The sequence below is a fragment of the Crocodylus siamensis genome, chromosome 1, assembly GCF_052110815.1.
Source record: "Crocodylus siamensis isolate JL-2025a chromosome 1, ASM5211081v1, whole genome shotgun sequence".
NCBI classification, from domain to species: Eukaryota; Metazoa; Chordata; order Crocodylia; family Crocodylidae; genus Crocodylus; species Crocodylus siamensis.
Genome location: NC_143395.1, coordinates 219,332,240 through 219,346,311, shown reverse-complemented (window position 1 = coordinate 219,346,311; position 14,072 = coordinate 219,332,240). Strand labels below are relative to the sequence as shown.

At 44.2% G+C, this 14,072-nt stretch overlaps 1 protein-coding gene across 2 annotated transcripts in view; it reads left to right on the top strand.

The window, feature by feature from the left end:
• The window catches only part of GSK3B (glycogen synthase kinase 3 beta), a 245,572-nt gene that overhangs the window by 171,844 nt on the left and 59,656 nt on the right, over positions 1-14,072 (top strand). For both annotated transcript variants that reach the window (XM_090057092.1, XM_090057081.1), the window contains exon 7: positions 7,726-7,823. In XM_090057092.1, coding sequence (XP_089913218.1) covers positions 7,726-7,823 — 98 coding nt within the window. The remainder of the gene's footprint in view (positions 1-7,725; positions 7,824-14,072) is intronic.

The window sequence follows — 14,072 nt, the reverse complement described above, 5'->3', positions numbered from 1 at the left end:
TGGTCACTTGGCCCCTCTGGAAGGTTTCCCCCCATGTGCTGCTGATTGTGCTCTATATGCTTGCCCTCTGAGCACTCTGTCTCCTGCCGAGACATTGTGGGATTGCTGCCCGGATTTTCCTGGAATGCAGCGACACAAACAGTCAGGTCATGGGGTAAGGGTGAATGTGCAAGTCCTGTTCACGCATGAGTATACTGTGAGAAAAGCTGCTGTGTCGGCACAACGTGATCTCGCGTGCATTGTAATAGGTCAGATGAGGGTACCGTGAACTGGGCACAGACCCGCAGTTCTCTACTTGCAGAGTAGCCAAGGCTTGTACTGCTGTGCATACACAGCAAGTCAGGAACTGAATTGAGAGCATTCCAGAGAGAGCATTAATAGCCATTGGCAGGGAAAGATTGATTGGCATGGCTGTATCACAGGTTTCTGTTCTGTCTGTCCAAAAATAAAGGGTCACTTGGAGTTGCCCAGTCACTTTCCTAGAGAGTACTAAGGTTATGTGGGAGAATGATGGCATCTACTTTGGAGGGGGGAAAAAGAGCCTGTTTGGAAGGAGTGAAGTATGAGGTAAAGTTTTGACATCAACTGGTATTAAAGTCGTTCTAAGAATGGAGCAGGAAGAGAAAATAGGGAACATGGCATATGTGATGACAAGCACAACCCTGTGATTTGGCCAGTATTTACAGTTCCTGAACATTGGTGAGGAAAACTGAGAGGATAAAGCTGATGTACATCAAGTTTGCTCTTCATTGTCAATTTTGTAGTCTTCCAGAAATAGAAACTGGTCAAATTGACTATATTTAGGTGTACAGTAAATATTTTGTACCAAGAAACAGCTTTCATCCTAGCCTATACTTATTCACCTGTATAACTTTTACAGACCAGCATGACGCATCTTTCCTACTCAAATGGGAAAAAACTGAACTTTTTCTTGGCATTTTTCAGTGGCAGAGTTGCATTCAAAACAGAGAAAATTTAATCATCTTAGACTGAGATAAATTACTATATTTCTGGCAACCCAGACAGCTGATAGTGATAAACCTGTTGCTTTAAGTAAAAGTAAAAAAAACGTTCTGTACTAGGGACCAGAGCAGATTTGAAAAGTCTCAGGAATATCTAACCAAAAAGCTTGTTCAGAAATTATAGGTGTATAATTTAGTTTGGGTAGGTTTTTAAAAGTGGCAGTAGTGCTTGTCAAATAAAACGTACTTCATTTTCCTTGTTAGTTGCAAGATACCATCATACTTGAGATTTAATTAGTAAATGTGGAACATTTCCTGCAATATTTCCAAATGTACCTAGTCTTTGATGCAGACTGACAGCAACATATGCTTTTGTTATAATTTAAAAACTGTAATAATTAAGAGGGGTCTGCAGAGAATGGCATTATCTTTCTCCAATAAATACAACGCTTGAATGTTGCTGGTATCTTTTTCTCTATAGTCCATACAGTCCCAATTGTTAATGCCTTATATGGCAAAAGTAGCTAAATAGAGACATGCTTAGATTCATTTGTATTTCAAGGTCATGTTTTGCCTGACATTGCTTAGTCAAACGACATAAATCTTAATTTATCATGGTTAAATTACTTTCACACAATAAAATAAATCATCCAATGCCTTTAAGTTTTAGTGACCGAGATTACTGAATCTAATGTTCTTATAAATGTGACCATGAATTCATGAAAATAGTCATATTTTTGCTTTTAAATCAGGTTTTGTAAACCTACAACCAGCTGTAGTCACAATATCAGTTCATATTCCCTTTACAGGATAAACTCATTGCAAGATAGGTACATTGTTGGCAAACTGAATTCGTTTTCAGATTACTTGCTTCTGGCAGTAATTAGTGCCATGTTCAGTGTTGTTTTATGGTTAGGGATGGAGGATTACTTCTTTTAAAAATAATATTGTTGTAACTAGGGACTGGGGAATTTGAGAAGCAAGATGTTTGGTAATTTTTTTTTTTTATTGGACCAGCTATACAGTTGCAAGGTTTGTTCATATCAAATATTACCAGACAAACCTTGCTTCATGACAGGTGTTTCAAACGGGAAGTGTCCTTACTCCCCTTCATTGTAGGAGAATGGAAATCTGTGTTCTAAATAGCAAGATAATTCATAAAGAAGATTTTCAATAAAATATTTCCTAATTAACAAACCTGTATTCCTCAGGGTTCTTCCTGTCCTTGAATTGATCTTCAGTAGTTGCAGCAATAATAGACTGATCAGAGTCATATCAGATAATAAGAGGTTTCCTTACAGAGCATTTAAAACAGCAGAAATAGTGAATGTGTGCTTCCAAGCTGCCTTATTTAAACATAATGAAGGGGTGTGGTGTTTGTCCTCATGACATTCTTCAGCCGAAAGCATGGTTAAAGTCAGGTAGGAGTCTGAAGAGAATCTATGGTGTTTTCCTAGTCATGACACTATATTAACAGCTTACGTCTTCCTTTGGTATAGAGTGTATGAAAACTGAGAGTGCATCAAAACCACTGATTGAACAAACTGTTGATTTGGAGAACCTTAAAGGGTAAACCTACTTCACAACAGAGCACCCATCTCTCTGTGACTGCCAAACCTTAGTGTTTGGTTTAGCCACTCAGATTTCAGTATTTCATAAATTTCATAGACATTTGGGGTTGGAAGGGACCTCGCAAGATTGAGTCCAGCCCCCCCTGCCATGGGCAGGAAGTCTGCTGGAGTCAAATGATCCCAGCAAGATAAGCATCCAGATGTTTTCTGAATGAGTCCAGAGTAGGTGCTTGCACTACCTATGCGGGGGAGTCTGTTCCAGACCTTGGACACTTGGACTGTTTTTCCTTATGTCCAGTCTAAATTGGCCTTCTAGAAGTTTGTGGCCATTAGACCTTGTTATCCCTTGGAGAGTCCTGGTGAACGGCTGTTCTCCCAGATCCTGGTGCATACCCTTTATATACTTATAGGCTGCCACCAAGTCCCCCCTGAGCCTTCTTTTCTCCAGGCTAAAGAGACCCATGTCCCTCAGCCTATTCTTGTAAGGCTTGCTCTCTTGGCCTTTGATCGTGCAGGTGACTCCCCTTTGGACTCTCTCAAACTTGTCTGTGTCCCTCTTGAAGTAGGGGGCCCAAAACCAGATGCAGCGCTCCAACTGCGGCCTCACTAAAGCCAAGCAAAGCGAGAGGATGACATCCCTGATTTTGGTTGAGATGCATCAGTGGATGCATGCCAGTTTGGTTTGCTTTGCTGGCTATGGTATTGCATTGGTGGCTCAGATTCATCGTGTGGTCAGTCAAGACGGTGCAGAGGCAGAAAAGGATCTTGGAGTCATTATTGATGCCGAAATGAACATGGGCCAACAGTGTGGGGATATGGTCAGGAAGGCCAACCGTACCTTGTCATGCATCCACAGATGCATCTCAAGCAGATCCAAGGAGGTGATCCTCACCCTCTATGCAACACTGGTCAGGCTGCAGTTGGAGTACTGCGTCCAGTTCTGGGCGCTGCACTTCAGGAAGGATATGGACAACATGGAGGGTCCAGAGGAGGGCCACTCATATGATCCGGGGGCAGCAGAGCAGGACCTACAGGGAGAGGGTAAGGGACCTGAACCTGTTCAGCCTCCACAAGAGAAGACTATGGGGGGATCTAGTTGTCATTTACAAACTAGTCAGGGGGTACCAGCAGGCACTGGGGGAGTCCCTGTTCCCCAGAGCACTCCCAGGAGTGAGAAGAAATAATGGTCGCAAGCTGGCAGAGGGTAGTTTCAGGCTAGACATCAGGAGGCGCTACTTCAATGTCAGGGCGGCTAGGATCTGGAACCAACTTCCAAGTGAAGTGGTGCTGGCTCCTACCCTGGGGGTCTTTAAGAGGAGGCTGGATGAACATGTTGCTGGGGTCATTTGACCCTACTACTCTTTTCTGCCCATGGCAGGGGGTCGGACTTGATGGTCAGCTCCAGTCCCTTCCCACCCTACCAACTATGAAGACCCCCCAAGTCTCTTTCGGTCATGGTGCTAGTGAGCTTAGCACTGCCGAGCCTGTAAGTAAGCTGCCGGTTTTTCTTCCCAAGGTGGAGCATCCTGCACTTCTCTACATTGAATGCCATCAGGTTTTGTTCTGTCCACCTTGTGAGCCTGTATCCCCAGCCTGTCCTCCAGTGTGACCACCTTCACTCATAGTTTAGTGTCGTCCGTGAATGTTGTCAGTCCGCATCTGATGCCTGCAGGCTCCAGGTCTTGTCTAGATTGGGTCTTAGGCCATCTTGTATGAACTGGAGCCAGTGTGCAGGGCTGGTACAGTGTTGGACTCCTATGCCATGGGTAGCATCCATGGCACTGGATCCAGCCCATACACTGCAAACAGTGCATGTCCCAAAGCAGTGCTGGCATGCGCTGCACACAGCACATGCTGGATCCACTGCACAGAGGACCAGTTCCCAAGGCATTCCTAGTGGGGGCAAATTGGGGCGACTGCTGGGGGCCCTGCAGAGCCAGGCCGGCTCTGTCTGGCTGCTGCCTGCTACCGCTGGGCCCTGCACAAGCTGATTTGACCCAGGTCCCGCATCCTGCTACAGTTGTCTCTGACCAGCACACTGGATGCTCTGCCCTGCCAAACTGGCTCCATGTGCTGGCTTTGGCATGGTCTGATCCAGACAAGGCCTGGAGCCAGTACTAACTGGTTCAACAGGGCACCACATGCAGCACATGCCCCAGACCAACCTGCTGCTGTACTGCCTGCAGTGCCTATGGTGCTGGGTACAGCTTGTATATCAAACTAGCTCCAGCTTGTGGGGTCAATCAGATCTATGGGCCAAACCATATAGCTCCACAGGCCAGATTGAGCCTGGAGGCCATATGTTTGACACTCCTGCTCTAATATATGCCCTGTATTTCCTGAGCCCAACTAAATTTATACATTGCAAGACTCCCATTTGAGGACTGGGTGAAATCAGGCCTTGAATGACCCACCTTTCCTCTCATCTCGTATTGAGGATTGGCAGCAGAAATAGAGAAGAAGCTGCAAAATTAAAAAATGCAGTTGGATTTTTCAGCTGAGTTTTAAATTAATCCTGATCTTTCTTTGCAGGCATTAAAGGCCACCCAGCATTGTTCATAGGGAGTGGGTAGTTAATTTTGGTACAGTGGCTGTCTTATGAACTTGATTGCTTATTCACTTAACCCTAAATGTTGCAAATTGCAAGCATTGCTGCAGTTTTAACAAACTATGGGCAGATTCTTCACCTGCTACTTGGATTTGATATGTAATACTGTTGCAGCAGATCAGAAGCACGCAGCTTTGCATCTCAGAGGCAGCTGTCTTTCAGCACTGCATCTGTTGATGCCTGCTCACTAAAGGTAAAATGTATAAATAAATCTAATTCCCATTTTTCTCAGAGTGAGCTAAATACTTAAGAGTGTAAGTCCATAACTCACTCTGGGATAAAGGATGTATTATATTAGTGTAAAATAAAGGGGTGCACTGATAAAGATATTTTTGGCCAATACCGATGGCCAATTATTAACCAGCCATATCAGCCAATACGATAGCTGATAGGCAGCCTAGCAGTTTGGAGAGCAGTATCCAGCCAGTAAATCTATGGAAGGGATGTGGGGAGGGAGGTCAAAGCCCCCACGGCTAGGGAGGGAATGGGGCTGGGGCAGGCTCTGCCCAGCTGGTGTGGGGCAGGGTGAGGGACAGAGCCATGGTCTACTCGTCTGGGGAGTGCCAAGGGCTGGGGCAGTGGGAGTAGCTTCCTGCTCCTGCGTGTAGCCCCAGGGGTGGTATGTGGGGGGGCATATCCCTCATGGATTTGTGTGTGGGGGTGAGGGTGGTCTGCCCACTGCAGATGCGGGACCAGGGGCTGCACTGGCTTCTTCCCAGTGAGGGTGCCTGGATTGGGGCCGTGCTCAGGGCAGGTGGTGGTGACACTGGGAGAGGGTGGAACTATGGGGAGGCTACATAAAATTTTTTGGTGTCTGTAGTCTCCACTCTGTGCCACAGCTGCTTGCCCCAGCCCAGCTGCCCCCTCCCCCCCTGGAGAAACTGGCACAGCCCAGGCCCTGAGCCCACAGCAAGCAGCTTACCCTTGTGCCCCTCCCCCCCCAATCTGGTGGGGAGGGAGAGCACATGTCCCCCATGCTTCTCCCACAGGTGCATGCAGTGGCTGGGAGCCACCATCCCTCCCCGCGCCCCCGGATGAGCCACCTGTGGCTTTGTCCCATGCAGTGCCCTGGCTGGGCAACCCCTGCCTCTGCCCCACTCCCTCTCGCATCATGGGGGGCCTCGATCTCCCTCCCTTCAGCCTCCCACACAGACTTACTGACCAGATGCTGCTCTCTAAGCTGACTGGCAGCATTATTGACTGTGTAAACGCTGCTCATGTACGCATGAATGCAGCGTTTATTGCTGACCTTATCGCTACACTAGTCAAAAAAAGTGATTGTTGATAATGTCAGTTTTCCTTTTATCGGTGCCAGTCCAATATGGACTGATATACTGGTGCACTTTAGTAAGATATTGGAGGACTGGAGATACTTTTTCCAATTTTTTTGTAATCCTCATTGTTTTTTTAGAAACTTAAAATTAAACTTTTCCCTATTGTTCTGTTCTTTGTGATGTTCCTGTCATCACTTTACCCCTAAATTTCGAGACCACAGCTTTTTTTGCTTTAGTTCATAATTGCAGGGGTTTCCTGTTTGCTTTCTGTCTCTGTGCAGGTGCATCAATGTCAATGCAGTTTGAGTGACTCCTTTTGAATGGTGAATTTCAGCTCCAGAGTAGAGACAAATAGTAATCATGTTGTCTTGTATTCTTTTTAATAATTGTGATGATTTAAAATACTTAAGTTGAAGCGGCATATATTTGAAGGGGCTTTTAGAATATAGAGATTTCTTATCTGAATATTTCATGTAGTAATTGTAAATCGCTTTGAGAGTGAAAGCTGCCAATATATGAATGTTAGGGGTTTGCTGCACTGGGAAGTTAGCAAGCAGTAAGTTATAGTGGGAATTCTATAGTGCGTTACCTTCTTTTTGCTGCGCTGATCGTTAACTTTAACCGTTCAAAGTAGGTCAAATTTTGAGCTATTTTTACATGATAGAACAGGCCAATTCTGCTGCTATTGTGCAACAACATTTCCTGTTATTTAATGTCAGTAGTAATTGAAAGTCTGATTCATCTTTTTAGTATATGTAAATGTTTATACATACGTTGATCATCACTGAGTCTGTACCAGTAGATAAAAGACATCAAACGCCCTCTATTCCACAATAGAAATGTCTTTACTTGTCCCACAGATGCACATTTCTTTAGTCATGTTATAAAACAGGACAGGATATCGAATAATTTCAGTTGATGATTTTGATCCTTGTGTGTGTGTATGTTTGTATCAGGTCCATGTTTTTGCCTGTTCTAATATTTTTAAATGAGGGTGATGTTAGATATAATATCTTTGGTTCTTATAGTAGTGCTTAGGGCATGTCTAGATGGCATAATTGCAGCACGCTGTAGAGGTGTTCAAGCTTGCTCATGTACCCCTGTGCAGGACTGCTTTTCACTATGGTGACATGCTCTTAGATTTGCACGACCTGGGAGATGAATGATCTTTATTTCTTTTATATGTACTGCACATCAGCAAACACTTTGTGGGAGAGAGAAATAAAATGTGCTGGATTTTATGTTTTGTAACTAACCTCATGTACAAGCCTACTTCTGAAACCAGTTTTTTTTCTCCCTTTTCTTTTCAGATGTGTGGTCAGCAGGCTGTGTATTGGCTGAACTGTTACTAGGACAGCCAATCTTTCCAGGTGACAGTGGTGTGGATCAGTTGGTGGAAATAATCAAGGTATGGAATTCAAGGAGGTCTTGGGTTAACACATCACTCCTTGAACATAGATGTGAAAATGCAGGTTCCTTTCACCCTGGTATGGTACAGGTATTCAGATGCACAGAAGCCCTATTAGAAGTATGTTGCAATGTCAACCCCTCAGAAGTCAGAAAATGCTAGAATTCACGTTGGCTGTGCAACATTAATTTGTCCCCCTTTTGTGCCCATGCATTGTGATAGTCTTTTATTATATGATCTTTTTCCACAGGCCCCCTTCCTTGTTCAGTACACAAAATGATGAGCATTTAATGCATAGCTGTTTGATATGGTTGTGGTGTTTTTATTGTTCAGTGCCTAGCCCTGTGGTGTTTGCTTAATACTGGTTATACCCTGCATGGAGATGGAATTGAAAATTTCTTTGGAGGTATTTCTGGGCACCCATGATTAGTATTCGGGTCTTCTTGAGCATGAAAATTTTCTTGTCACCTTTGAAGTGAGGAATGGGTTAGTATTCCCATTTTACATGAGGAATCAGGGCAAACATTAACAATATCCACTGATTTGTGGTGATCACTTTGAATAACTAGGACCTGACTTTTCAAAATATTTAGAATTATATCACATCATTTGTGTTTTGTGCACACATCCATTAACTTCACATGTAGCTGCAACTGTTTAATTAGACTCCTAAGACTCATGTTGAGTACTCAGAAAACAAATCATGCCAGTACTGATCACATGTAAAAAGTTTGTGGCTCAAGCAACTTGTCAAGCATCATACAGGAACTGTGGCAGAAACAGGGATAGAATCTAGTTTGCTATTCAGCTGCCTTAACCAACAGGCCATCCCTTTTCTTCCTGCAGTCCCTGCCTCCTCCACTGCATAGTTTTCCCTTCTATAGTCAAAGGTACAGGTCTTACAGCTGACAGCTTCCATCCTCAAACAGTCCCAAGTCACATCCATGACCTGTTCACGCTGGACACTGAAAGAGGAAGGGTTCCTATGGAAATCAGTAAAATGCAGTCATTTAATTATTGAGGGTAACAGTGTGAATGTAAAAGACTAAAAATGGCTTCAAAGGCATCTTTAATTTTGACATTTCATAACTGTCAGTGCTTGACTTTGAACTACCTATTAGATTATTTTATGTAGCTGGGGTAGGGGGTGTGTGGGACTTTCTAGGTATTTTAAAAAGCAAAGTAAAGAAACAAAATTCTGTGTGCAACATTGCATTGATATTCAAATGATTTACCCAAAGTGGTAGAACCTTTTATATGCACTTGTGCTAATAGGGTACTTGATAAGGCTTACAGCTCCCCATGGGCCAGCTCTTGAAGACTTCCATGTTTTCTAGTAGGTCAGAGATGTATAAGAACTGCCATTTACTAGGTCAAGCCAGAGATCCATCTAGCCCAGTATGCTTCCTCAAAATGGTGGAAAGTGGATGCTGAGAGTAAGGGTGAACAGGGCATGTCCGGAATCTTTACCCCCTTCTCCTCTTCCTACTGCACCTACTGGTTACAAGCAGAGGAATAGCAAGACCTGAGAGTCTAGAAACTTTCCATGTGCCCATGGACACATTCTGGCTCTTCCCTTCCACGTCTAGCCCCTTCTGTGCTGTTACTTCTAGCCTATTCCTTCCCTTAGTCCTCATTTATGCAGTCCTCATCTCTGCTGCTCACACTGGACAACAGTGAACTCTCCCCAATTGACTCCTTTTGATCTCCCCACACTCTCCTGTGGCTTCTGGTTTCCCTCTGCAACTTCTCATCCTACCTCTGTCTCCTTTCCCTAGTGCACGCTCTGATTTCTTGTCCCAGTCTCTTTGTACAGCCTGATGCCAGCTCTTTGACCCTGGTGCTCCAAAGAAATAGGTTTCCTGCTCCAAGTCCCAGTCCCAATCTCATCACAGTCTCGCCTTTACCCATAGCAGCAACTACAAGTGAAGTCCTTTTAAGTCCCTTTACTCTTGGGCTGGATCACATTTGTTAGCTTCCAGACCATGGTGCAGGGAGAGCTTTGGTGGTCAAATTGAAGAAATGTATGTGCATGTATGGTGGGGGGGTTGCATGCATGTGTGCGCACACTGGTTGTGTTGACTCAGTGCTATTCCCCTACACTCTGGGAGCTGCCAGCTATTTAAAAAATACCACAGATTTTCTAAAGAAACTAGCCTCTGCTGATGAACTTCAGCTACCACCATATTAGTTACCATGGATGTTACATCTTTGTACATCAGCATCTCCCATGAGGACTGATTATACACCATACAGAACATTATCCCTGACAAGGACACTGCTTCTGTTTGTCAGTCTTCCGCTTTGTCCTCACACACAGCTACTTTAGGTTTGAAGACTTGCTGTACCTACAAACAAATAGCACTGCCATGGGCATACTTATGGCCCCCCAGTGGAGTAATGTATTTGACAGACGTTGCAGTCCCCTTCTTCCACGGTTGGCCTCCATTCCCCTTGTTATACCTATGGTACACTGATGACATTATCATATGGACACACGGGGCGGGGTCCTCTAGAGAAATTCTACCAAGACTTCATCAGCATCCACCCTTCCTTCAAATCGACTCTGGAACACTCCACCCAGAACGTTTCTTTTTTGGACATCATTATGAAATTTTTGCAATGGCCATATCATCACCATGTTTATATTGGAAACCAATCTACTGCTACAGCTGCCTCCATGTCAGCAGCTCTCATCCTAAGCACTACATCTATCAAGCTCTACATTACAGCTGTATCTGCTCTGATCACACTGACTGGAAGGTACATCTTAAGGCTCTGGAGCCAGGGACTCCTACACTGACAGGACAATCCTAAAACTATAGCCACTCAAATTTGACGACCTGACTCAGACCTTATAGCGACCAGATACAATACCAGGCCTGGGACAAAGACAGCAGAGTCCCTTTGGTTGCCACCTGCATTCCTCATCTTGAACACCTTAGTATGACTTCTGACCCCTCTGGAAATGACTACCATCTCAGAGTACCTATGAGGAACAAATTTGTCTTGTCATGGCCCCCCCCCAGCATTTCTTCAGTAACAGACTGCCTAACTCCTCACCAAGTCCAGACCCAGGTGCAAGCTGTGCCCCCACATCAGCATAGGCCACAGGACCAAATAAAAGGAACTGATTATAACTTCTGAGATTCATTCGCCTGCTTCTCTACCAATGCCATCACCTGCTTACATTGCCCCTATGCTGTCTACACTGAACAGCTGAGGCGATCCCTGCATGAAAGAATGAATGAATACCCATCTGGTATCAATTCCAGAAAGAGATGCAAGCTGTGGCAGAACACTTTGACCTTCCTGGACATTCCCTCATTGATCTCATAGATGTTCTTAGACAACAAAACTTTAAAAAATACGAACTTGAATGGGAGGGTGAAGAACAAAAATTTATGCACAGGCTGGATTGTGTTAAATATGGTCTAACCCAAGACTGTGGATTCTTATCTCATTACTTAGATTAGGTTTTATAACTCCTTCATCTCTCAACGAGTTAATTGCTTTGTTTTTCTCTCTCCTATCCACCTTGCCTTTTCTCAGCAGTATCCCCTTCCTTTTTCCTGCCCCCTTCCCTACCCTTTGTATTTTAATCCCACTCTGCTTCCTGAAGTCTCTTCATAGCATCTGACAGAGGAAGCTGTGGTTTTACAAAAGCTTATGCCTCTCTGAATTAGTCCATAGGGTGTAAATCTACCCTGCCTTCTGCCGTACTTCAGACTAACATGGCTAACTATTTCTCTGTACCTATACTGTCTCGTTTTTAAGGCTCATGGAGTCTTGCATGAGCAAAAACCAGAAAGTTCAGTCAGGTGATAATTGGAGTGACCACAGCACAGTTTGGTGTGGTCTAGCAGTTGGAGCATTTTTCCAGGGTCCTGGGTAGGTTTCAAGCCTCTCTTGAACTATATGCTGCCAGCACTGACTCTGTGTTTGGTTAATGCCTAAGCTGTCTAGTTGACTCTTGGTTTGGCATGTCCTCACAAGCTGTGGTCATGCCCTTGGATGACAATCGAGACAACCCAAACTACAAAGCCTTGATCAGGCTGGGGCAGACTTTCACAGGTATGGCAATAGGGGCATTCTTTGCAAGCCACTATCCAAGACAAGTTTCAAGCGTCTGTTCCAACATGTATGGAAATCAGAGCACTATGAAGAAAAGATCTTAAGAATTTTTATTTTCAACACGGGCAAAATTTGTCGCATCTCCTCCCAGTCCTCAATCTGAGAAACCATCAACATCTTTGACCAAAACTTTGTATAATTGTTTAGTCTGAGGGAGATGCCCACTGTGGGCAAAATTTTAGCCCAAACTATAGTTTTAACACTTGAAAAAGAAAGTGAAAACAATGAGCTATCATCAGGTAACTTTAGTATAGGTAGCAACACCTATTGCTACCTGGACTCTAACTAGAAAAATTAAAATGCTGCTGGGAGCAGATTTGTGTGCTGACCTGTAGTCTATTAGCCTTTGATCATGTTTAGATTTCACAAGTTAATGTAGGTTCAAATGGGACCAGTACTTAAATGAGAAACTTAAAAGGAGAACATGAGAGCCTGGGACTTGGGGGTCACAATTGACCACAAGATGAACATGAGCCTTCAATGTGATGCTGCTGCTCGTAAAGCGAGCAAAACGCTGGCTTGCATCCATAGATGCTTCTCAAGCTATCCCAGGATGTCATTCTCCCATTGTTCTCAGCCATGGTGAGGCTGCATCTGGACTACTACATCCAGTTTTGGGCTCCACAATTCAAAAAGGATGCGGAGAAGCTTCAGAGAGTCCAGAGCCACGTGCATGATCAAAGGTCAGGAAAACAGATCTTATGACAACAGGCTGAGAGCAATGGGGTTCCTCAGCCTGGAAAAACGCAGGCTCAGGGGCAATCTGATGGCCACCTATAAGTTTTTATCAGGGGTCTTCACCAGGATCCTGGGGAATGTCTGTTCACCAGAGTGCCCCAAGGGATGGCAAGGTCAAATGGTTATAAACTCCTCCAAGACCGTTTCAGGCTGGGCATAAGGAAGAACTTCTTTACTGTCCAAGCCCCCAAGGTCTGGAATAGCCTGCTGCCAGAGGTGGTTTAAGCACCTACTTTGAACGCCTTCAAGAGAAATTTGGATGTTTATCTTGCTAGGATCCTTTGACCCCAGCTAACTTCCTGCCCCTGGGGCAGGAGGCTGGACTCAATGATCCTCTGATGTCCCTTCCAGCCCTAATGTCTATGAAAGCTATGAAGGTAGTGTTAGTGATTACATAAGGAGTAGTTTTCTTTTTCAGTTACTGCTTAAATCAGCCATCCCAGTGTGGTTCAGTGCTTTTCCGAGTACTGGATTTATTTATTTTGGATGAGATTTAAAATTGCAGGTATTGGCATTTGTGACCATTTTAGGATCCCAGAGTGATTTTTGGTGCAATGTGTTCCCTTGTATAACAGCAAAAGATGGAGCATCAGTGCTAATGTTTCTCTCCCTTGTAGCAGGCAGAGTGTATACTTTCAGTGAACAAGATTTGAGATTAGTTTTTTAGCTCAGCAGAAGTAGGTTCCTGAAGCACTTCTCTGACTGACTTGTGCACGAGGAAATCCTAAATGATCAGATCGTAGGAAGTGAAAACTATAAACAGGCATACAGCTCCCTGAATAAAAAGGTATATTTGTCCATTAAAGATGAGATGCACTCCACTGTGTGGTAAACTCCTTACCTGAAAAGACACGATAGCAAGTAGGTATCTAAAGAGCAGTACTTTCAGGATAGTGCTAGATGGAACGTTCTGTGACAGTCTAAGAACACAGATTCGAACAGGTTGGTGAAGGAGAGAAAGGTGTGAATTCATCACCAGTGAGGAGCAGGAATGTATCAAGGAGTGGGCAACCAGGTCCCTCACTCTGCATGCTAATTTAGAGGGAGTATAAGAATGACAGCTGCCACCGCCACATGAGGTGCAGAAACTCGTTGTTAAGCCTCTGGTGAGGAGAGGAGGCATATAGAATCCTGAAAGGAAGTGTGTTGTAGAGTGACACTGAACGAGCAGATGCCATGAATGTTATTCTGGTCTCATGATGCTTTTTACCAAGGAAACTTAAAGGCAGATTCCAGAAGCGCTTTGGGACCAAGAAAATGAAATGTAAATTGCAAATTTAGAATATTTTCCTGTAAGAGTTTCTGGTGTATGTTGTACTGTGGAAATTTATATTGGCCACGTTCATAAGTACAAGGAAGCTGACAGGGAAAAAGGAT